At 40.3% G+C, this 24,881-nt stretch overlaps 1 protein-coding gene across 2 annotated transcripts; it reads left to right on the top strand.

Annotated features, from left to right (window-relative positions):
- The first annotated feature begins 682 nt into the window (after window positions 1–682).
- Window positions 683–24,862, top strand: lpin2 (lipin 2). Of its 2 annotated transcripts, none has more exons than XM_074688444.1 (20): window positions 683–902; window positions 8,714–8,914; window positions 12,208–12,303; window positions 12,609–12,961; window positions 13,045–13,152; window positions 13,244–13,370; window positions 13,454–13,787; window positions 13,867–13,966; window positions 14,105–14,292; window positions 14,609–14,702; window positions 14,794–14,863; window positions 15,388–15,480; window positions 15,612–15,694; window positions 15,943–16,090; window positions 16,492–16,640; window positions 17,787–17,873; window positions 18,386–18,538; window positions 19,631–19,745; window positions 20,466–20,569; window positions 21,884–24,862. In XM_074688444.1, exons 2-20 carry the CDS (start codon window positions 8,723–8,725, stop codon window positions 22,026–22,028), a joined length of 2,739 nt encoding a protein of 912 aa, XP_074544545.1. In that variant the 5' UTR covers window positions 683–902; window positions 8,714–8,722; the 3' UTR covers window positions 22,029–24,862. The 2 variants fall into 2 exon arrangements, with proteins under 2 accessions (XP_074544545.1, XP_074544546.1); XM_074688445.1 differs by lacking the exon at window positions 683–902 and adding an exon at window positions 8,436–8,592.
- Window positions 24,863–24,881: the final 19 nt, after the last annotated feature.

The raw sequence follows: 24,881 nt of genomic DNA, 5'->3' as shown, positions 1-24,881 counted from the left end.
TCCAATTTGCCTTTATTTGATGGTTAGAAAAAGAATGATGGATCCTCTAAGAGAAGCTGCTCTACTGATAACATATTTCTTGCCTTCTTCAATCTGTTAGCAGTTCAACAGGTTTAAGAAGTAGATCCTTTAACAGCCACCCCAAAATATGAACAATGATAGGCTGGTTAGAGGATTTGTTTTTATTGGGCTGTGTCACAACATGCTGTCTGTAACTTTTTATATCTCTGTTTCTGATTTCCTTCTGTTAGTTTGATCAACATCTTTGTAAGTCTCCAGAGTTTTACATAAGAGGACCATCTTTTCCAGCGAAATAAATATACATACGTGGGAATGAAGCATCTTATGGATACCTCACTTTTAGACAAAGTACAGAGTATTAGCAGGGACAGAGGGTAAAGGGATACTTTTTATTTGTGTATGAATGCATACACATATTTCATGTTACTCCTGCAAAGGGTAGTCCCCCAGTTAGGTCACCCAAGTTTAAACAAATTGACTCCGCCTCTGGAAGTGCCCCAAGTCAGTACCATAGGCCCCTATGCTGTTAGAGAATCAAGCATTAGAATGACAATTCAGAATATGTAACATTAAGGTCATTTTATATTCCTCCAAGTAAGCAGCTCGTGTCAAAATGTTGCTAAAATAAGATAAGAGTATGAACTTTCTTGTGCAATTTTAACCCTGGACTGAAGTGTGACACTGGCTGTGTGAGTTAACCACCACTGTGCGGCTCCCTGTCCCACCAACTTCAGCACCCTGTTTCCAGCCTCAGCAGCCAGCCTCGGTGGTTCAGACACGGACACGTCAGGAGGCTTCGGATGACTTTATCTGTCAAAGATATGGGGACTCGTTGAAGACACGGTTTCGTCCTTCTGCGACAGCACCCCCCTTAAGCAAAGGTAAATAAACAGTCAAAGATATGATGACTTGAAGCCGTTTTCATAGCTTTTCGCTGCTGCTTCTCATGAGCCATATTTCTGAACCTGCCGTCTGCTAATGTTAGCTAGCTTGTAAGCTGGCTAACATATCTTGATACGTGGAAATAACTGACCTTGGGCATTTTAATACAATATTGATCATACGTAACAATTAAAGTGACAGTTTTTCATTGAAACCGGCGAACTAGCGCCTGTTACCGTCTCACCGTTTGTTATTGGCTAACGGTAAACGAACGACAACATTAAAGCTAGCTCAGGGTTAACGGCTAACTCTGCACCGTCTCCATTCATTAATTTTCCTCGGTACTTTTCCCTTCTCACGGGTTGTACACGGAATATTAGTGAATATGGAGCAAGCGATTCCCAGAATACACAATTATGTCAAATATGGTCTTTAGTTTTAGTTTCTGTTCGTTTATTTCCGCAATTTTCGGTCATGCTACGTTTGAATGCCTGTGTACTGGTGGCATTTCGGTCACGCGACGTGTCAGGTTTAACATCGGAAATAAGGGTTTTCAGCCCCAAGACTGTAAGACAGGCAGCCACTATGGAAGTGCTCTGTCAGCTCACTCTACGAAGCCTGTTGATATCAACTAAGTGTATCCTAAAGCTTGTATATAACACAAGTGTATAGACATTCAGTTAGGTGTAGTTAGATGTAGAATAAAACACCAGTACATATGCATGAACTCAATAAAAGGCTCCAAGATGAGATACTCTGTGCACTACTTTCTTCCTGTAACCTTACATAACCCAGATAACATAGAAACAGCTGTGGCATTTATGGAGGCTCTAAGTGGACTTGCTGCTATTTTCCAGTAATAAAGAGTAAATGCCAGTTATTTTGTTTGAACTTGGGATTCTCCCAACTAATGTCCCCAGAGTTGAAAATGCTTAAGAGCAACCATAGAAAAAAGCTTGGAATACCTTAAGTGTGGGCAATGGCAGCGTGACACACACTGGCATTTAAGGATGGGTACCAAATTAGGTACTTTTACAGGTACCGACCGAATCCTGTCAAAAGTACCAGGTATAGATTCATGTAAAATCAAAAGGTACCATGTTTAGGTACCTAAAAGCATCTTTGTGACTGTGAGGGAATGGAAGAGTAGGTTATTTTCCATGCTGGAGATGAACACAACATTGCAAGGTTATATATTGAAGGATAAATATGTCAAATTGAAAAGAATCCATACTTTATTATTAAACAAACTGATATATTATACCACATAAACACAAAAAAGTACCGAAAAATTGGTACCGTTGAGAACTGATACCGTTTGCCAGGTACCTGGCATCGGTACCGTATCGATTCAAATGTGAAAGGTACCCATCCCTACTGGCATTACTCTTTTGCTATCATGTGAAAAAGCTTTGTTGTTGTTTTTTTTTAAAAAATAAAGGGATACAGTAATCTGTAATACTGTGAAAACCAGCTCTGTTATACCAAGTTATGATGAGTAACAAATAGGTATTAGTTATTTTTCAAAGCAGAAGTCAGTGGATGTGTTACTTTGTTTTGTCATGCATACTTAATGATACTTCTTGGCTACTGCACTGTTTAACTAGCATCCTGTATCCTGAAAATTTAATACTAAGTTATTACACTTATGTTAGAACCGAAGTACACTACCTGAAGTACACTTCCAAAGTACTCTATCAGGAGTACATTCTTGAAGCACACTACCTTAAGTACAAACACTATGTACGTACTAATGCAGTGCTCTAATTTTTACAAGTTAGTGTTATCTCAAGTTAAACACTGCTACTTCGCTCTTACTGGAAATAGAATCACATTTTGCAACCACTCACAGGTGTTCTTCTGCTATGAATTGCAACCTCCATCCATTGTTTGATCTGTTTTCATCCTTTCTGCTATGCAGCCAAAATGAGGACTTTTTTGAGTGTGCCAGCTGATAAATCAAAATGCACTACATTTTCTGTACTTTCATTGAGAACACGCTTTTGTATTTAAAATAATAAGTGTAAATACGTTATCAAGCCACAGCATAGGTCTTACTTTAATTACAGATGTTACACAATGAATCCCAGCAGGGGAAATTGCAATTTAACCACCATGACAAGCATTTTACTTCCCTTGTCTTCTTATGCTACAGCTGAGGAAGACTGGAAAACTGTGTGTAATTCTACATTCACCTTTAAAAAAGAAACCCCACGGCTATTTTTTTTAAGTTTTCAGTGTATTCTTCATCGAAAATAGCTAAAACAGAAATGGATCTGGTCTTTTTTTCCTCATGTACTGCAGAATATGCAAAGCAGGACATCCAGCAAAGTCTGTCTGGGGTTGTTGGAGTCATGGCTTATGTTACACGCATAATAAGTAGGCCCATTTTGGTGCGCTATGGGGTTATCCAATACTCGAGAGAGTGTAACATGAAGCTTGTGTGGTCTGGTTGGCCAGCTCAGTCACACGACAGATTCTTTTGTCTCTCTCATCTAAACAAATGTGCTCTGGATCATTCCAGATAAAGACTACTATTATACAGTAAGGGAAACAAGGCCTGTAATACTTTTCTAGTGTATGTTATTCTTTTATTATAAATCTAAGGGAGCTTATACAGAATATATTTTAAAGGTAGGAGCTGTAGTGTGTTACTGATGGTGTATTTGTGACCACAGTACGGGGAAAGTTTTAATCTATTTATGCACGACTCTTCTCAAATATTCAAACATAAAACAGATCCCAGCAGAGGGGGAGGGCATACAAACAGCTTGCACTCAGTTGGCCTCTCTGTTTTGTTTGATACTGTTTGCAAAGGGCTAGCAGATGGGACAGTAGGGATGAGGCCTCTTTGGAAGAGCTTTGTACGTTAGATTTATCTTAGACATTCAATAAGTAGCTAAAGTTGTTAGATAATTGCTTGAAGTCAGAGAGGTGATGACAGAAACATGTTAGAGTTCATCATTAGTGTCTTCATTGTGCTCACACCATCTGTTGTGAATGGAGATATGGTTAAGAGTTTGGGTTAGCTAATATTTAATCCCAGCAGAGATTATCACTGAGGCATTTATGGATTTGACACCTGTTTACTTTTCTGTTCACATCTGAAATTAATGTGCAACTAATGACCAGCATGTTCAAGTCCACTGCAGTGAGTACAGTATTGGTTTGCTCCTGTAACCAATCAATGCCATCAATCCCCTTCAGCCCCCTCTTTGGATTGGTCATGCACAATAAAAGCACATGCAGCAACGATTAGAACGTACATGTGACTGACTGTGCAAGAACAACATGCCGTGGAGATCTGCTTGTTTTTTTCCCTGAGCTTGTGCTCTTATCAGGGAGAAAACATTGCAAAGCAGTTCACAGTAATTAGCTGTCACTTATCAGCCACACACCACAACCTAAAAGAGGTCATCCCATTGGCTGAACCTACAGTGTCCTGTCAGCTGACTGGATGAACACGTCCAGCAAAGAATAGCCCCATAAGGAGCAATGAAAAAAGTTTATGATACTGTTTCATAATTCTCCTATCGGTATCAGATAACAGTATGCTGGTAGTTACCACTGTAAGGGTTTTTCCAACATGCTTAGGTAGCTTGAGATTGCATTCAAGATGGCAGAGAGGTTTTATCACCACAGTGTGAGGGAGGAAAAACTTGCTCCAAGTGGAGTATCCTAAGGTAGGGAAAGGAAGAGCTGGTGCCAAAGAGATGAAGAGACAGAGATCATGGGGGGACAAAGATCTCCTTGGGAGCAACACAGAGGACACCACAGACAACAGTGATGAGTCCCCGTCTCTGAGGTCTTCCTGGTCGCTGGTGAGTCAGCGCTGACTTGTCTCTGTCTCTGTCTGTCACAGCTAGGGCATGATGCTGAAGGACTGCACTTCACTGTTAGTCATCATCCTGTATGGTTTGATTTGGCAGGTAGCTGAGCTTTGTGGTTTATTTTTACAGTCAAACCCAATGGTTTCTTAGCGGACCACAGTGAATCATGTGGATTACAGGAGTCTTAGGGCTTTATGTAGGAGTGTTTTTTTAAGGGATAAGTTAGACTGAGAGAAAAGAAGACAGGCCAGATATAATGTTTGTATTTGAGATGGTAAGATAAACTCATATCCCTTCCTGTATGTTTGTGTTTGTAGTTTGGGGTATGGCAGTTTGCTCTAGCTCTGAGTTGATAGTGAGTAAAGGGATAGGTTGCAGCAGGTAAAGCATGTTTATCACACCTGACCAGGCTGAAATAACTTAATAGTGGCACCTTTCCAAACTGCTCCTGTGTGAGGAAAATTTACAATGTTGCTACATTACATAACAGCATTTATAGGAGTTGGTAACTTTATAACAACGGCTTTATTCATGGAATTGCCGTGCCATCCTGTGTGTTGTCAGAATCAGTAAAAGTCAAGACTTTTTCAACCAGTATTTGTCAATTTAGTTACAGTTCTGCTCTAAGATGGATAAAAATGTCTTCCACATTGTAAGCTTTGCATATTTAAAGTATTTACCGACCGAATCAATCATATGGATGCTTTTGTGATGTAAAGTAATCACTGTCATGGTTGGTTTATCCGAAAGCTTTTATAAAACTTAAAGGAGTGTTACAGAAATAAATCACAGTGTGGTTGATATCTGCAAATTAATCCACTATCAGCTTTTCCCTTCCCCTAATAACACATTATTTCATCACACATTGAAAGTGAAAACTTATGTGTCCTCATACTTAATGTGTTGTCTACACCAGTCCTGGCTCTGTTAAACTCTGCAGATAAAGTTCTGTGGTTTTGTCTTTAACTGAATTATCAGAGCATAAATAGAGATAATCAAGGTTCCTTTATTTGGTGATTTATTAAAGGGGACATATCATGCTGATCCCTGATTTAACACTTACATATAATACAATAAATTTGAAAACAAGACCTTACACCCCCTGAATTTTCAAAAATTGAGATATTGTATTTTTTCTGATATCCTAGAACGAGATTTGATGCCTCTGAAAATAGGTCATTGCCATTTGGCCGCGAGATTTCAACCGTCGTGACGACACGAGGATCCTTTCTTTTTATTGGAGTAATCTGATAAAGCAGCTCCTCCTCTGTGAAGTTAGTTAGTCACACAACCGCCACCGAGGGATACACCCACCAAGAGCCGAGTATAAACGTATAAACTATACATGTTACAGTACCGGTTTGACTCACCACACTGAAGCGTCCTGAGATGATCTGTGTCGAGGTGGGTTTTCTTCCTCCTGAGCTGCAGAATCGTCCAATACAAAAGGACGTATCTTTCACTCTGCCATTTTATTAGTGCTATCAATGCCTTATGGTGAAGTTTTGGCAAACAGCAAACTCGCTCGGTCTGCTCCATTCAATGTGGCGATTTTGTAAATACTGCCATGCTGTAAAAACCGCCCCCTGGCTCTACCCCCTCCGCCCCTCTGATAGAACTGACCAATCAGAGCACAAAGGGCTGTGACGTTGCGAGGTTACTGGAGGTCATTCTCGATAGCGTTTCAATAAGATCTTCAGAATGGCCTAAAATGAGGATATTGAGAACGCCATTGTGGGACAATGAAGGAACTAAATGACTTGTACTGAGGGCAGAAATGCTTTACAGGCATCCTAGTCTGGCATAGTGAAAAGGAGAAACAAGCATGTTATGTCCCCTTTAAAGCCTAAGTAATTGATAGATCAACCTTTCTCTTCAACACTTTGTCACCCAGCTCGGTGAAACAGCCCTCCACCCCTAAGACACATATCCCACCTCCATCTACTTCTACTTCAACACATATCCAGGCTTCCATCACATCCCATCTTTACTGCTGCAATAGCATCTTCTACAGTACTTTTTCCCAAGTCCTCCATTAACAGAAGGGCATCCACTCTGCTGCACGCCTTCCCCCTGACCTTCGACATCTTCATTGACTTCATTGTCCCCGACTGCTTCCAACTTTAAATCCTGCTTCTCATTGAAAAAGCCCTCCACCACCATCACCAGGCCTCTTCCCACTTCACTGACCTCCTCCAACATCACATTCCTCCCCATAATCTACATTCCTCACAGCTATTGTCCTGTCTCCACGTCACAGAATCAAACACTAAACCTGGGAGCACAGACCCTTACCCATAGCCTCCACCCCACCCCTCAATTTTAGTTGTTTAGTGTCTTTGATTCTTGAAAAGCATTTTGTAAAACAAATGTTTTATGTGCAGTTGTTGAAGAGTGATTTTACAGCGTAAGAAATTTGTTTTCTATTATGAATTGTTGAATGAAAAAAGATGCTAAACTAACCAGCATGCTGACTTTATTAGAATTAATTGCAGTCACAATTCATGGCTACATCAGAAATTAAAGCATCCCAAAAGTCTGATTTTATCCCTGTTAATATGATAAACTATAATTTATGCTCTTAGCTACTGTCAGATTCATTTGGAGACAGCTTCATGGTGAAAATAAAGATTTTTAAATCACTTTTGGATTTCTGGGAATCATTTGCCAACACAGGTCTAATTCTTACACCTCTTTAAAGAATTGCAAGAAGTTTGGCTTTGTTTCAATCCTTCATTGAGTTTAGCACATGTTAACAGAGGACTCACTCAGGTGCACATTGTTTTTTTCCACACCCCTTTTTAAGAGATGCATGAAGTGCGAGTTCCTAGAAAGACTGTTTTTCCTGTTGTTGTCAGAAGGCGTTGCGTGATGCCACCTGCCCCCCTCTACAACCCTTTGAAAAGTCAGTTAAAGCCTGATGGCTGTGCTCGGGATTGTCGCCTGTCTGTGTGGATTCAGATGTGAGAGTTATTCTTAGCAGCCAAGCTATGCTAATGTTTCACTGCTATCTCTCTGCTTGCTCTTTCTTCCTCTCTTTCTGGAGATGCATATCATGCCTGTTTCTTGTTTTCCATGATGCCACCCGTGAACAAACACCACTGTTTTCTACCCTTCCAGACCCCGCCCCCTACTGCTCTCATGGCTAGAATCTGAACAAAAGGTCAGTGTAAGATAGGAGCATTTCAGGTTACATAAATGCAATGAAGTCAGCGGGGGAATGTGTTTACAAGCCCCACTTAACTAGAGCCTGACCTGAGCAAAGTGAAATTATGTGTGTGAAGTCGTATTCACTCTGAAACCTGGAATCACTTTGTCTCAGTGAAGAAGTCAGAGGCAGGCTGGGAAGTTGGAGTGATTATGTTCATGTCTGATTAGGTCTGTTTGCAGTTTCCTTCACTCTTTATTGCTCTTTAAAGAATTTACAGCCTTACATGGAGCGTCTTCCTAGTGACAAAAAAATGTCTGCGCACAGTTTATCCAAGCTTGAACAATTATAGCCACAGAGGTCTGGTTTTCAGCGCTTTATTTGATCTACTTAGCAGAGTTCAGAATGTAAACAGGAAGTCAGCTGCTCCCATGGCAGCAGTGCAGTGGGAACTCTGTGTGAGGTTGTCTCTTATTGTTTGAGCCCAGCCGTCAGCCCCCCTCTCTGATGTTGCTCATGTGGGACAGCGGCCAGCGACGGGGCAACAGTGGAGCTCTGGCAGTCTGTGTGCGGGTCAGGAGATAACAGACAGCACAGGACAGGCAGGCTGAGAGCGAGCTGAGAGGAGTATACACAACACAAATGTGAAGCGCGACGGTCTGGAAGACGATACTCAGAGAGGAGCAAGAACAGTGGATAGACTGAGATAATGTGAGGGGAATCAAGTGGAGAAGATTCGACTCTCCATGCAGGCCTCTGGGCTGTAAACAGGACACATTCATCCTGCCTCTCCATTCACACGGCTAATATTTCCTCCTTTTCCCTCCTCCAGACGGACACCATGAACTACGTGGGCCAGCTGGCAGGTCAGGTGCTGGTAACCGTCAAAGAGCTCTACAAGGGCATCAACCAGGCCACGCTATCAGGCTGCATTGATGTTGTGGTTGTCCGCCAGAGAGATGGCACATACCAGTGCTCACCGTTCCATGTGCGCTTTGGAAAGCTGGGTGTGCTGCGCTCCAAAGAGAAAGTTGTAAGTAATTTTTCTTTGAAAATCAAAATTTTATTCAAAAATGTGGCTCTGTATCAACTTCCTTCAAACATCTGCAAGGAAATGTTTCCAAAGACTTTTTGAGAGCATTGATACAAACCTTTGTTTCCTTTCTGAGAGGCAGGCTCATTTCTCTCAAAAAACTCTCTATTTAATATCACTCTCAGTTTTTTCCAGGTTACACAGCTCATACTGTATGTGCCTGTTTTCAAACTAAGTCAGATCATAATACAGCCTTCCACGAACACGCACGGGACACTGTATGTTTGTTCAGAACATGCTTTATTGACATTACCTTGACTGTACAGCCAGGGTCGCTCTCCTTTCTAAGAAGCTGGGGCATTGCTAACTGATAAATATTGAACAAAGTGAGTGACAGACTGACAGTGCACCACTTTTTCTTCATAATATTTAGTTTGACATCAGAGCCCCAGTTAGATGTTGACTTAACCTAAATGTTTACAGTATGTGTTAAGAGACAGTAGTGTTAGCATCACTTAAAAATGAAAACACATTTCACCATCATTGATAACAGCATATGAAATCTAAAACAGTAACTGGCTTGTATGTGATATACAGTCTGTTATGATGCACAGAATATTTTAGTTTATTTTAGCCATTTTCTTAAATCTATAACATAAGCTCTTGTATCTGTCTTTTTCATGAATTAAAACTCCTTTTAACCCTTGTATTTGTTTTGAATACCTCAGAAAAGCCTTCTGGGTCATATAGGACCCCGTTTTGTATGACTCATATACGCCATGTAGGTCCAAATATCCACAAATTCAGTGTTTCACCTTTAACGTTAACTTCCCTCCAACTGATTGGAACAAATTTTAACACTTTTTAAAAATTATATCACATCATTTACCTAATTTGCATAAAAAATACACATTTTGAATGAAAAAAAAAACAATAATTACAAATTATGATTTTGGAAGTCCAATACAATATTATATATTTTTAGTGAAGTGCGCATGTTGACGTTCAGACAAAATGAATTTTTTAACCCTTTCATAGTTTTTGAATGGCAACAAAAACTTTACATTAACTGTATTCGGGGTCATTAAGGACCCAGTTTTGTTTTACTCATATATGGCATGTAGTTTAAAATTAATTATAAATTCTTTGTTTCCCTTATTTGTCAACTTCCCTCCAACTGATTGTAATTACTTTTTACACTTTTTAAAAAATTGTATGACATCTTTTCCTAATTTGCATAAAATTAAATATATTTTTGGGTTAAGAACAGCAATAATTACAAATTATGATTTCTGAGATCAAATTTAATATTATGGATTTTTAGAGAAGGGTATATGTTGAAGTTCAGATGAATTTTTTTTTTTTTTTTTTTTTTTTTTTTCAAATTTTTTGAATGGCAACGAATACTGACATTAACTGTATTTGGGGTCATATATGACCCGGTTTTGTTTGACCCATATATGATTGCAAGCAGATTAAAATAATCTACAAATTCTATGTTTCACTCAATTTGTCAATTGTCAATTTTCATGTAATTACATTAAAGGCAAATACATTTTTAAAGAGCATCTCGATGCCTTCAGGTCGTCAGAGACCCGAATGCCGAATGAGGGTTAAAGCATGTAACTGGCTAAGATGTGTTTTAGACTGCAATGTGTTCATAAATATATTGCTGTAGGATATTGTCGCCTAAAATAAAGCGCAGTATCATGGGACTCCAGAACAGCTGATCTATTTTAAGAATGAAAATAAAAAGCTCATTCAGAAATCAGGAACAGGATACTTTTCCTTTCCTGTGAGTCAAATTGAGGTTACTTCAGTTTATAAATTTACATAAAAATTCATAATATACCTGTCTGTTCCAGTAATGTTCAATATTAGACAGTTCTTTTAATTAGTAATTATAATTCCAACCCTCTCCTTGATTGTCCAGGACTTCTATTCTTAGAACAGCAGCAGCTCTGTCCTCTGACTAGAAGAAAGCGTATTTTCTTGCGTTTGGACCTGAGTGGGTGATGATTTGCGGGGGACTGACACTGTCTCTACTCCTACTCAGAATGCTGATGGGGCTCAGAGGGAGTACTGAATGAGTGGTTCCTATGGCAACAGCTCTACAACTTGAATGTGTGGGAGGGGGAGGAAACGTGAAGAAGGCCTCAACAACAAGGGCTGTTGTATAACCAACAGTTATGCATGATGTGCCCCTGAGTTGCTTTTCAGATCCTCAAGGGCTTCTGCTAAAAATAACGCTTTTTAAAAAGTTTTTGGACCAAGTAGGATGAAAAATGTGCTCCTGTCATACAGCTATTCAAAAAATCAGAGAAGTGTGATCACCAGCCAGATACTAATTGAATTTTGGCTCTGGATAATGTGTGTCTTCATATACTAGCATCTTTAGCTGGCAGTCAGACATGTTTTTAAAATGCTGTTTGATTCTAACTTAACTCTGTCATACATAAATAATTCATCTGTTCTTTTTTCTGAGCTTCTAAAGTGAAGCTGTCAGACTGCAACAAGCAGAGACAATCCAATACTGTGCCTTTATTCTTAGTCTCTGCAGGCAGCCTGTCCCCCAGTTATTCCAGTAATCCAGCACGGTGTTGGCACATCCACAGCCCAGCCACTGAAGTGAATGTAACTTGCCACTGACTGTGAAAGGTTGAAGAGGACCCTCATTTACTCTGCCTCATTATTAACCGGGCATTAAAATTCCCAGCCATCACTCTCCACACATAAACACCCCTCAGCCACCTCGAGGGCATGAGATACAAATCTTGAAGCTGCTGAGAAGAACACACAGAAAGAAAGCTACAAGAGTATGTTGGGGGAAAAAACACTAACATGATGTCAGTGGCTGTAAGTCAGAAGCTGAAATTGACAATTAGATTTCAGGTTATCAACCAGGCAGGGCACTTATGAGTCAAATTGTTCCTCCTCCTCGTCTCTGCCAGACGTGACCTGCTTTCTCCTTTAGTGGTGTCACATTTCTGAATGGCCATAGATCCACTGGGGGTTTTCCTGGCAGTCTTGAATGGCCCTGTTCTGTTGGCAGGCTCTACAGAGTACAAGCCCCTAGGACTAATACACTTATTAGGCTTTGAAAGCCCCAGAGAGGGGTGCATGTAGCCTCCTGCTGTATGTGGCCTGATAAAAAAATCTGGAAATAGTTTTTAAATATGATGAACATGGAAGATGGAGACACTGGATACTGTTGAGGAAACATTTTCTGTTACAGTTTTGAAGTTTTTTTGAAGTTACTGTAACATAATGATGCTTGTGGAAAATTCTTTCAGATCGACATTGAAGTGAATGGGGAGCCGGTGGAGCTGCACATGAAGCTGGGTGACAATGGAGAGGCCTTTTTTGTTCAAGAAACAGAGCAACTGAACGTAAGCACCCAGAACACAGATTAACAAACCCACCCTGCTTTTACAAATACAACAAAACCAGAAACAAGGTTAACAACACACTCTTGAACAGAGTATCTCTGTTTGACACTACAAGAAGAAGCTCATGACACAGTCACCAATTTTCATGTCTGATCCAGTTTTGTTGCACCTGTGTAGAGCAACTTTCAGTGACAGCACAGAGAGAAAACTCCCCTGTAACGATGGTGATGAGTCATAGGCTGCATTACGCTGCTCCTGGCCAAACATATCTTAAGCCCAGGGTTCTTCATGTCTTCTGTCATCAGATTATCCCTGCCCACCTGGCCACCTCTCCAATCCCCACCGAGAGTCACCTGTTCTGGATCTCAGAGGTTGAGCACAAAGAGCTGGGAGATGACACAGCTGACCCAGAAGACCCACCTGATCCTCCTGCTCCGAGCACCATGGCCACGAAAAAGAAAAAGAGGCGGAGAAAGAAGCACAAAGGAGATCCTCGCAGGGAGGAGCTGACCCCGCCCATGTCAGTCACTACTGGTAATGCTAATGCTGCTAACGTACCTGCTGCTATGACTGCTGCTATGTCCAGCACTGGACAAAATGAAGAAATCTTCGAGATGGACCTGAGTTCAGATGAGGAGATTGCAGCACGTGTCTCAAGGTGGGTTAAGGTCCTGCATTTAAAAAGAAATTTAATTTGGTCTAATATCTCTGATTAACAAATCTGTTTCTCTCTTGATTTAGGTCACCATCAGTGACCACAATGAGAGATATTGACCCCAAATTACCCGCAGCCAGACACAACCTTGATGGTTATCCGCTATCTGACGGGGACTGGCCTGCTGATGACAGGCATGTAACTAAATAAATATGTAATCATCACCAGTACTGTATAAACACACTTTCTTATGCTTTCTTTTCATTATTTCATCTCCCCCTGCAGCCATGGCTTGTCCCAGGCCTTCTCTCCAAAGAGTGACTCTGAACTGGTGGTCAGGCCCTCAGAGAGTATGCTCAGAGCTGAATCCCACATGCAGTGGACTTGGGGAGAGTTTCCAGAAACAGCCCGGGTAAACATCACCATCCACCATTAATTGAGCTATTTTCAGAACTGTTTTCTTTATAACTCTTACCTCTTATGTGTTAAATCCAGGTTCAAAAGAAAGAGAGACCAGAACTACTAAAAACAGTGACCATCACGCCATCAGAGAGCACCCACTTCAGAGTCATCCTCAGTTCAGAGGCCATGGAAAACGAGACAGAGACTGAAAAAGAAGATGCTGCACCCTCCTCAGTGTGTACAATTGTAAAGCCCGAGCCCCGCACCCCCATCACCACTGTAACATCCGATAGTCTCCTTTCACCTGTCAGCAGCATTACTGCTGTTAGTCCCATAACCCCAGCAGAGCCTCTGGATGTCCCATCATCCATTGCAACCTCCACGCCTTCCAACAGCCAACTGACAGATTCACCCTCGAAGAAGAAAGGTGCCTTTGTGATTTTGCGTTAGCCACAGGTTAGATTGAGTTACTGTTGTACAATTGCTGACCAAATTTTTGAATGTAGGTGTCCCAAAAAGGAGTCAGCACCAGGGGCCTGAGGATATCTACCTTGATGACCTGAATGTACTCGAACCCGATGTTGCTGCAAGATATTTTCCTAAGAGGTTAGATTATGAAAGAGGAACCTAATTAACATTACCGCCTGACCCAGTTAGTTAAAAATGGAGGTCTGAATGTGCTCTATTTTAAAACAGGACATTAATCAGATTTAGCCTCTGAAATGACACCTTTTTCTGTTGCAGTGAGGCTGAAGCGGCGACTAAGCACTGGATGGACTCAGAGATCCGCTCTGGTTCACAGTCCCCACAGTCAGTGGGCAGCGCGGCAGCTGACAGCGGGACAGAGTGTCTTTCTGATTCAGCAAGTGACCTCCCTGACGTCACTCTTTCTCTGTGTGGAGGCCTCACAGAAAATGCTGAAATATCCAAAGGTACGCCGCTCATGAAAAATGTAGAGCAAAGTGCGTTTTACAGGATTTACCTTCAGCCTGCTGAGAAACACAGAAATCATTGTGTAACCACAGAGCTTTCCTACTGATGGCTGCATCTGAAAGCAACAAAACAAGTTGTTAAGCAACATTCTCTTTCAAGACAAGTTCCTTTTTTATAAAGGGTTGAATCCAAACAAGTCTTTTCTCTGGTGTCTCTCTGTCTTTCTGTGCAGCTTGAAGTGAGATTTTACAGCTCCAGAGCTCTGACCTTTTCCTCTTTCGTTCATTAAAACTTGCGTCTCTCCTGTGTTTTCAGAAAGGTTCATGGAGCATATCATTACCTATCATGAATTTGCGGAGAATCCAGCAATTATAGATAACCCCAATCTAGTTGTAAAGATAGGAAATAGGTAAGTAAGCATTTTAATCACAAGTGAAATTTATGTTTTGTTTTGTTTTATTTTTTTTTTACTGTTTCTGAAGTTCTTTGTTTGTTCTCAGGTATTATAATTGGACACTAGCTGCACCCTTGATCCTAAGTCTACAAGCATTTCAGAAGAATTTACCAAAGGTATATAAGGTTTTCTTGAGTTGCACTGCAAAAACTGAAATCTTATCAAGTGTTTTTGTCTTATTTTCAGTAGAAAATTCCTTTTTAGACTCAATATGAGCCAAATTCACATGACCAATCCAGAAAAATGTCTTGTTTAAAGTTATTTAAGGACAAAAATGAGGTCTGAATTGCTCATAACCACTTAAAACAATCTGCCAGTGGAACAAGAGAAAAGTTACTGGTATTAAGACATTGTTCTAGTCTCAAGGAAATCTTCAAGCAATTTTTTCATGTTCCATTGGCAGATTTTTTTACTGGTTAAAAGCGATTCAAACCTCATTTTTGTACTCTGATAACTTGAAACAAGACATTTTTCTGGATTGATAAGTTGAAAGTGGCTTATATCGAGTATAATAAGACAATTTTTACTTAAAAAAGGACAAAAACACTTGATAAGATTTAAGTTTTTTGCAGTGTGCCTGTTACAGATCAGTTGCTTGTAGCTTGTTGCTAACTGCTGTTATCAACATGTTAATGCCTAGGCTACAGAGGAGGCCTGGGTGAAGGAGAAAATGCCAAAGAAGTCAGGTCGCTGGTGGTTCTGGCGAAAAAGGGCGGATAGTACAATCAAGCAGGTTTGCACCTTTAAAAACATGATCATGTTATTTTGTTTACAATCATAACTTTTAGTGAATCTCTCCTTTATGTATGTATGTACAAGTTTTTATTTGCTTAATTTTTGAATATTTTACGGCTCTATTTCCAGTCGGAAACCAAGCTTGAAACAAAGGAGGAGTCTCTTTTGGAGGAGGAAAGACCCTCGATATCTCAGGAGAAACTGCAAATGCCGTGAGTTATATCAAGGTGTTGTTTGTTACTTAATAACCTGGAGAGAGTTCAATGACACATTGAACTGAGGTATGAAGCTGAAACAACATCCAAAGCTCCATAAACCTCTAACTTTATGACAGCTCTGCATAATCACACTGTGATATGATGAAATAACTTGAAAATGAAAATATAGAAACGGTCACAAAAGACTCAGGTAACATTAAATGGTGATCAGTTGTTATTTGTGTTTTTATCATTGTGCGCAGATCTAAAGCAGGAGACACGTCCAGTGATGAGGAGGGTAAGGAGGTGAGTGCTGCTTCCTGTCAGGACAGACTGCAGCCTGGTGATGCTCAGCACCACTCCAGCCCACACACATACCGAAAGTCCCTTCGCCTTTCCTCTGATCAGATAGTAAGTTCTTTCCTATAAACTTGCTTTCCTACTGCCAGATATACTTCCTTTAAAAAGAAAGAACAACCCTCTGTCTTGTGATATGTATAATATTTCACTTGTTCTTGACTGTGACTGTTCAACTTTGAATTATATGATTGATATGATCATATTCATAGAGGGATTTGCTCTGTTGTTGGGTTATTTTGCAGTGTACAGCTCCCTCTGCGGGCTAGTTTTGTCCTGCAGAGTATTTGAGCCACTTGCAGCCAGTAGGGGGCTCCAAAGACCTGCACATACTCTTTAAGCATTGGCTAAATGAATCACAGAGGAGAGTGATGCCTTATCTGTGAGAACAAATGTGTCATGAATGAAACAGGCTGTGCCACCAGATGCTTTCACTGTCTCCCATGTGTTACCAGGCCAGTCTGAAATTGAAGGAGGGTCCCAACGATGTGACATTCAGCATCACCACTCAATACCAGGGGACATGCCGCTGTGAAGGCACCATCTACCTGTGGAACTGGGACGACAAAGTCATTATCTCTGACATTGACGGCACCATTACCAAGTATGTGCCCTTAAATCATTCATGATTCCTTTTTTCAGAAACAGCCTGAGCAGAGCAGTGAGGCGAAAATTCCTTGTTTCTGCTCTTATGGTACAAAGTATATTAATGTTCAGATACTGATCAGAGAAACTAGCCTGTTGTTCTTTTACCTGTTGGAGGTGCTAACCTTGGCACGACAGATTAACCCAGGAGATTATTAGAACATTTCACATGATCTAGAGCTCTTTTCATTTTTTTATTCAAAATTTTAGTCCTGTATATTAGAGTTTAAAAGATGAATCTGTTTGGCTCACTCTGTATAAACCCTTTTCACTTCTTGCAACATCTAATGAGCATCTGGTTCAAATCATGTTAAAAACACTGGTGTAATAAATGACACACCAGTTTAAGTTTAATATCTGATCACACCCATATTAAAAGAATAAAAGTCATTTAGTTGTTACGGATCATTTCATTGATTCAGTGAAAAAGAGGAAGTGGATGAATCAGTTTTCTACTGAACACTTCATTTCCTCTTTAACTCATTTTTTTGCGGTTTCCTTCACTTTGTCATTGAAATGGTAAATTTCAAGTCCCTCTGAAACTCCACATATTAGTTCCATAATCCAGTTTTATTCCAGATAAGAGTTTTAATTAACTGAAAGCTAGCTCCCTGTCTTCTGACGCACACCTAAAGCCATGCTTCCTTCCTGACGCCCACTCGTAGGTTCATAGGTGCTCAACATCAAACAGGTTCAGAGTGGCTATGGCTTATTATCCCTGTGACCCTGCAGGCCAACCTGTGGCTTGTGGCTTTCTTTAAGTACCAGGGTAAAGAGCACAGGGACTATAATGAGTCAATTTACATTTCTGTCTCAAAGTACAGCAGCTATTAGCTGGGTTTGTGGCAGTGTCTCCCCTATAGGCCAGTGATCCTCATTAGTAGAGAGCAGTCTGTAACGTACTCTTTTATGATGAAATGGTAAAGTAGTTATGGTCCTTTATGTGGTTTCCTTTCAGTACCGGTGCCATTAATGTACTTTATTTCCTTTCATGCACACGTTTTATCTGACTGCTACTTAACATCTGTTGCGTTTGTAGAGTCTGTTCCTTCACTTGTGTCTCCGTCTTTATGTCGCTTATGTTTGTGTGTGTTCAACGTTTCAGGTCAGATGTGTTTGGACAAATCCTGCCACAGTTGGGGAAGGACTGGACCCACCAGGGCATTGCCAAGCTCTACCACTCAGTAGCTGAGTAAGTGCACAACAACACTGATTAATCACAGAGGAAGGATGAATGGCCGGTCAGTGGTTAGAACTGTCTGGTTTGATTCCCAGTCGTCTCCCCGTGGAGTTGATATTTCCTCCCGGTGTTTGTGTGGGGTGCTCTGAGGTGGATGACTCAGGAGTTTTAATCAAGACAGAATTATTGTAGAATCTAAAAACACAGCCAAACCCCATGCCAGTGTTTGGCCACTTCACTTAATGTGGTTCCTTTGGTGAGTTTGGAACTCTAACTTTAACTCATCTCTGCTGCTTTAGTCATGCAGAGGATCAAAAGTTTAATACACATGTGAGGAAACAGGGCAGATTGTTCTGAATTCTACTCCTAATAGACACGATATCTAAAGTTAAATTGCCTCTTGGTTTATATGACCTCTGCACATTATAAAAGCAAGCAATGTAACTCACCCGGTCTAATTAAAGCGCTATTCTTGGCCGCTGCTGATGACAGTCATTAATGAGTGCTGCCTTTACCGTTTGCAGGAATGGCTACAAGTTCCTGTACTGTTCAGCTCGTGCTATCGGCATGGCAGACATGACAAGAGGTTACCTGCAGTGGGTGAACGATGGAGGCACTATTCTACCCCGGGGACCTCTCATGCTGTCTCCCAGCAGTCTCTTCTCCGCCTTCCACAGGTACAGCACTTTACAATGTATCACAGCAGTTTCTCTTCTCAATCATCTCATGTATTCCTCATCTCCAGATTTCAATCCATATTTATCCGACTTGTTAAAAGTTTTAGTTTAAAGAGAAAGAAGTCCCAACTCTCCACAATTAGCCTTTCATAAGGTGAGCTTGATAAGGCTGCAGGAGACTCAAACTCATGAATTTCTAACTAAGTATTGATTTGCAGCCTTGCCATCAGCTTCAGAGTTTTGTTGCCGCCTTTTATGGCTTTATTATTTTTCTGTTTCTGAACACCTCTGAGTTGTCTCTCCACAAAGAAAGGAAGCCTTGGAGCTGACTTGAACGTAAGAAAGGAATTTCAAACAATTAGCTGGGTAGAAGTTCAGGCTTTTTTTTTACTACTTCTCCAAAATGTTCAATATCAAGATGTTTTTTTTTCTATGAGATACTGCTAAAGATTTCTTTATTGATCATTTAACTTCTAATTTTTGTAAAAGTGATGGTCTCAGTGCACATGATATGAACAGGATTACACTTCTTGACGCTTTTCTTGTACGTCATTAATGAGTCAGCGTAGCAAAGTGCAGAATGTGAATCTTTTTCTGATGACTTTCTGTTGTGAATTCTTCATTTACAAGACACTCGTAATACAGTCTATTCTATCATGAGTTTCTTTTTTATCAAGTTTTAAGAAGAAGTTTTAAGTGTTAGCACATTGAAATATGATAAAAATTCAAATGCATCTCCTCCAACATCAGGTGGTTAATAAAAAAGTCAACTGGAGAGATCTCACCTAGTTGAATAATTTTAAACAAACAGATGCAAATGTTATATCAGTTCCTTTATCTGTTGCTGTAAGGTACACTAGAAAAATATAAATAATACAATATAAGCAAAAGCTATAAAACTTGATGCATACTTTGAAGAAGTTTAGGCTTACAGGGCTTTTTGGGTGTGCTTTGAATTGGAAGCTAAGTTCATTAAAAGAGAGCAGAGAGAAAGTAAACATGTATCCAGCAACGTTAACTCTAATCAGGCTTGACCCATGCTTAGGACATGCATATGTTTATCTTACTAATCAGCCCGTCTGTTTGCTGCAGGGAGGTCATCGAGAAGAAACCAGAGATCTTCAAGATTGAATGCCTTACAGACATAAAGAACCTGTTCCAGCATAACAAGCAGCCATTCTACGCCGCCTTCGGGAATAGAACTAATGTGAGTTAATGGATGTTTAAAGATGTCAGACTCATAGACATTAAAGCTCTTGCTCCTACATGTCACCAAGCTGTTTTCTAGAAGTCGATGCAGTCATGATGCATTGCAAGACCAACATGACACTTTGGCTATCAATTAGCAGACACAAACATATGAAATCAGCACTGGGCTGAACCTGAGCTGAGGTCACCGGCGGCTGACTGTAGTCCCATGTGACACTGTCTGTGCAAGGGGAGCTCAAGCCGGGCACAGCGTCTCATCTTCAGCTGCATAAACACCATCACTCAGACGATGCACGGGGCCCGCCATCAAACCTCAGTCTGTCTGTGAAGCTCGCCAAAGACAAGAAAACAAAAAACACACACAAACACACACACTGGCTGGAGTCTGCCCACTAAAACATCAGTCTAGAAATATTACCATTACATGCATTAGGTGGACACAAACAGGAAATCCATGGGTAATGTTATTAACATGCTTATGTCACTTGTCCCGCTGTGTAATATGAATGAGAGCTACTGTTTGGAAGATGTTGTCTGGTGGCTTCTAAAGGCTTGGCTGCTAATTTTTCATCACGTAAATCAGTTAAATTCACACTTTTTTCCCTATTTTAAGTCAGGAAACAAACTTTGATGTGGGGATTAGTAACTCTAATTCTAATGCTTTAACTTTTGTTTACATTTGCATCAGATTTTGACTTGAAACATTTTCTCCACACAGGATGTGTTTGCCTATAAGGAGGTTGGAGTTCCTGTGTGTCGGATCTTCACCGTCAACCCCAAGGGAGAGCTGATCCAGGAGCAGACAAAGGGCAACAAGTCCTCGTAAGTACTGTAAATACTTCACCTAGGAGGAATAAGATGCTGGAACCATTTGAATTAGTACACATGCAAAATAAATTCTACTCATAAACCAGGGAGGGAAAGGAGTATTGAAAAGGCAATACATCTTTGACCTGACTGATGCAATACAATTAGCATAGTGCTGGAGCCAAATATTGATATTTACATTTTAAGATAATGAGGCTCAGGGTGCTGGTTGAGCCTGGTGATTAAATCTTATACTTTACTGAGGCTTTGAGACTACAAAACTAAAATCTGAGAAAGTGTGCCATTTTGTTATTTTTAATAAATAAAGCAATCCTGCTTGACTTAATATGAGCCACAATCACCTGATTTCAAGATATCTGGACCCAACTGCTTGAAATTGTTTACAAAATTTCCTAATGGGGTAAGAAAAACTGTACTTGTTTATTGCTTGTATTTAGACATTCTCATTCAAAGAAATACGACAGGCACGTTTGTTTTGTTATTTGGTCGATTTATTGTGCCTCTTTACCATTAATTCGTGTCATTTTTGTCTTTAATTGTCTTTAAATAAAACTTTTTTAAACTTGTTAGTTGAATGAGACTCAGATTAAGTCTGATTAGACAATTTTTTATTCACTTGGACATAAATACTTAGGTTTCAACTTTTGCAGTGTGGCCTTTTTTTATTCCTTGCACTCTTTCCCAGATCTTAGTCTATCCAAGACACCCCCCCTCCCCTCAAAAAAAAAAAATAGTCCTCCAAATGAGGCCCTCTAAACAGATTTCACATTGAATTTGACACACTTGACTCCTCAATGATGTCATTAATCCTCCATTTGACCTTTAAAGACACTTTCTATCTTTCATTTTCTCAGATACTGTGACGTTAAATCATGTGATTGTTCATGGGGCGTTTTAGCATTCTTCAGCTCTCTTTGGTTTCACAGTCTTGAACTTTTTGTAGATTCTTTCTCATTGTTCCATCAGCCTTATTCAAGCAGCAGCAGCAGCAGCAGCTTTGGTCAACATTACATCTCTGATTAACTCAACTTGAACATGAATAAAATATCAAAATTAGCAACTAGCTAATGAATTTAAGAGACAGTATAGCGACTAAAGAGCTTATATTTCCCTCAGGGTTTGGTGGAGAACCAAGCAGAGTGGAAGCGCATAAATTATTGGACATATTTGATTACATGTCAGAGCCATGTTTTACAGTTTTTTACTGCCCTCAGTTAGCTGAGGAGCTGCAGATGATTCCAGCTAAAACAGCTGCTCTTCAGGTTTTTCAAAGATCTGTCATCTCTGACCCAGTCTTTTCCTCCACAGTTACGGCAGGCTGAGTGAACTGGTGGAGCATGTGTTCCCTCTGTTGAGTAAAGAGCAGAACGAGGCCTTTGTCATGCCAGAGTTCAGCTCTTTCTGTTACTGGAGGCAGCCCATACCAGCCATCAATCCCGACGAGCTTCTCTGATCCAGCTCCTGACCCAGGTATTCATGTCACCGCAGTGGGACTGTTGCACTTGATGCATCTTCAGCAACTACATGGACTTTCCAGTATGGTTCTCAGACACACATACACAGCTCTGTAATGAGTGTCACGTAGTAACAGGGTTATGAGCGTAAATATTAAACAGCCGCTGAACCGTAATCACGTTAGAGATGAGTGGTAATCATTTCCAGACCAGTGAGTAATCCTTGACATTTCTCATCCCTGAAAGACCTCCTCACCTCATAGATGATCACTTGTCTTCATGCCTGTAAAGACATCCTCACCCAGCGGGCGCTCTTTGGTCCCCCTCACATGACAGGGATTAGATGTGACGTGCGTCTTTATACTCTTTGTACCCTCTAGCAAACAGGATTGTCTGTAACAGTGACAGAGGAAGCGATTGAAGCCCCACAAGAGGTCTTAGCCCCGAGCACTAGAGACGCCAGAGTCGTGCCAGGAAACAACATTGTTTTCTTTAATCAAGATTTTCAAATCCTTGAAATGCCTTGAAGAGTCGCTGTGAAAGGTACAAAGTGAAAGAAACAGGAAAGGTAATTATCACTGATTACAGTTTAAGTCTCAGCATCATTTAGCAGTAGCTGAGATGTAAGTGTGAAGAGTTTATTTAGAGACTTTAATCTGTTCTACAACTTAAAATAAAAAGGTAACAATGGCTGGAAAAGCGACTCATATACACCTGGTTCTGAGAAAGGATAAGGGGCAGAGCTGCTGGAGGTTTTACGTTCCTGACTCTGTCCACCCTGGACTGACTGTGGTCATTAGTCCACCGTTAGCAGAACTGATTTCAGATCATCTCTTTTTCCCTCGGGGAGCTTTTGACGTTGGTACTGGATGAGTCATGTTCAGTATTGTTAATATTCAAGGTCACACCAGGGATAAACTTTTGCCAACAAGTATGTGAAGATCCACACTTGATGTGACTTTAAAAAAGAAACAAAATGAAGCAGCTTAATGGTGTATTGTCTTGCTGTTATTTTAATGTTTGTTCTGTTATTCGAGCTCTGGCGAATCAAGTGTTTTGTTAACAATGCAGTCATTATTTATGATAATTGATATGTTTAAGTTATTGATTTCTATCGTGATGCCTTTGCTTGTCTGAAAAAAAAACTAATTTATCACCGATGCAATGTTGAAATGCTTCAAATTTTAATTTTGTGTGGCTGGGCAGAGGTTACCATGCACTTAACAGTAACTACTAGGCCTTGTACGATCTTTTTTTTTTTAAAGTCTTGTATCCCTTTCTCACTTTGATCTGTATTCATTTATTCAGCAGTGAAGCTTTCAACATGTAAAGTACGTCGACATTCCTTAGGAAACCTCAGAATCTGCAGCTTTAGTATTAGAATATGTGTGTAAATGTAAAATATGATGCTTGTGTTGGAGCACTAGGAACAAGCAGATGTGGAGAAAGAGATGAAAATGAAGGATTTTGGCTTGTGACGACTCCTATAAGAGGACTTTTGGTTGATGTAACTGCGTGTTTGTGTGTGTGTGCATACCTAATCACTGAGTGCTGCTGTTGGGGTGACAGAATCACTCACCCTTTGCTTATGTTCCCTCAGTGGCTTTATGGAGACTTATCCAACGCACTTTTGTCTAAGCTGCACCCAGAGACACTGCTCAGAGCGCCCACGTGCACTTCTCTGAAGGTCTTCTTATATTAAAGACCAGAGTATGCAATTTAACACAGGATGGAGAGTTCTAGATTTACCTCTTTGTAGTGTGAGTGACACCGCAGACTGCGTGTTCAGAACTATGTCAGTCAAAGTAGTCGTTGAGCGGGAGTTTGTGATTGGACAGGAAGGTTTAAAACAAGATATAAAAGAAGATAGTGTGCTTGTTGGATGCTGACAGAGCTAGCCCTAAGCATGTTTGCGTGTATGTGTCTGATGTTTTTTTTGTGTGTTAGAGTGATAAAAGACTGATCCTGTGCCTCTGCTGACCGGAGGAAGAGCCAAATGGGTTTTGTTTGGGGATAAACAGGAAATACTTGACTGTATACAGGAAGCTTTTTGAAGCGCTTCAGTGGCATTGTGTGTGTGTGTGTGTGTGTGTGTGTGTGTGTGTGTGTGTGTGTGTGTGTGTGTGTGTGTGTGTGTGTGTGTGTGTGTGTGTGTGTGTGTGTAATAGGAAGAGACTCATTGGCAGATGTGCCACTCCACTTAGACGGATGATGAATCCTTCATTAGTGTTAACAGCAGCATGTGAGGATTACAGACTGAACAGATCAAACTTGTTCATGACAAAGCACAATGTAAACAGTGGATAGACCCAGATTTGTCTCAAGTAGTCGTGACTTTCTTACTCTGTAACTCTGAAGTTTCCGTGACGATAACGATAACGTGTTCAGCTTTGATTGGTTTGCTTGTTCTCTTCAAAGTTTGGTGAAGTCAAATAGATATATCTTATGATTTAACAAAAGGAATTCCATTCTTTCTATGAAAGTAAAAACATCTTGTGTGGAAGAATCACACTTCATCCTCTACCATCCTTGGATACGTGGTATGAAATATTGTTTGTTCGCACTTGATTGCTGTGTACAATGATCCGGCTGATCATCACATTCTTCTGTTCTCGATGCCTTTTGTTTTATGATTTCTTACAAAGTGTATGATCTTTTTGTGGAACTCTGTGTGTTTCTTTCTGTTTAGAGGTTATGCTTGCTATTTGATTGTGTCTGACCAACAGAAATACCTTATGTGTATGCTGTGTTTGATTTGTATAGAAATGTGGTTTAGGTATGTTTAAAGAACAAAACATATTGTAAGAAGAAAAAAAATATATTGGCCTAATAAAGCTAACAAAGTGTGGCTT

Source organism: Halichoeres trimaculatus, unplaced genomic scaffold (assembly GCF_033239565.1).
Source record: "Halichoeres trimaculatus isolate MK-OKI-2021-1 unplaced genomic scaffold, fHalTri1.1 fHalTri1_scaffold_15, whole genome shotgun sequence".
NCBI lineage: Eukaryota > Metazoa > Chordata > Actinopteri > Labriformes > Labridae > Halichoeres > Halichoeres trimaculatus.
Note: the sequence above shows the minus strand (reverse complement) of the source record. Positions and strands in the feature narration are given on the sequence as shown.

Excerpts from the sequence above, each read along its gene's own strand:
- lpin2 (XM_074688444.1), top strand. The coding sequence starts at position 8,723 with ATGAACTACGTGGGCCAGCTGGCAGGTCAGGTGCTGGTAACCGTCAAA. Across the intron at positions 8,915-12,207 it reads TGCGCTCCAAAGAGAAAGTT|ATCGACATTGAAGTGAATGG; the intron begins GTAAGTAATTTT and ends AAATTCTTTCAG. Across the intron at positions 13,967-14,104 it reads GCAAGATATTTTCCTAAGAG|TGAGGCTGAAGCGGCGACTA; the intron begins GTTAGATTATGA and ends TTTCTGTTGCAG.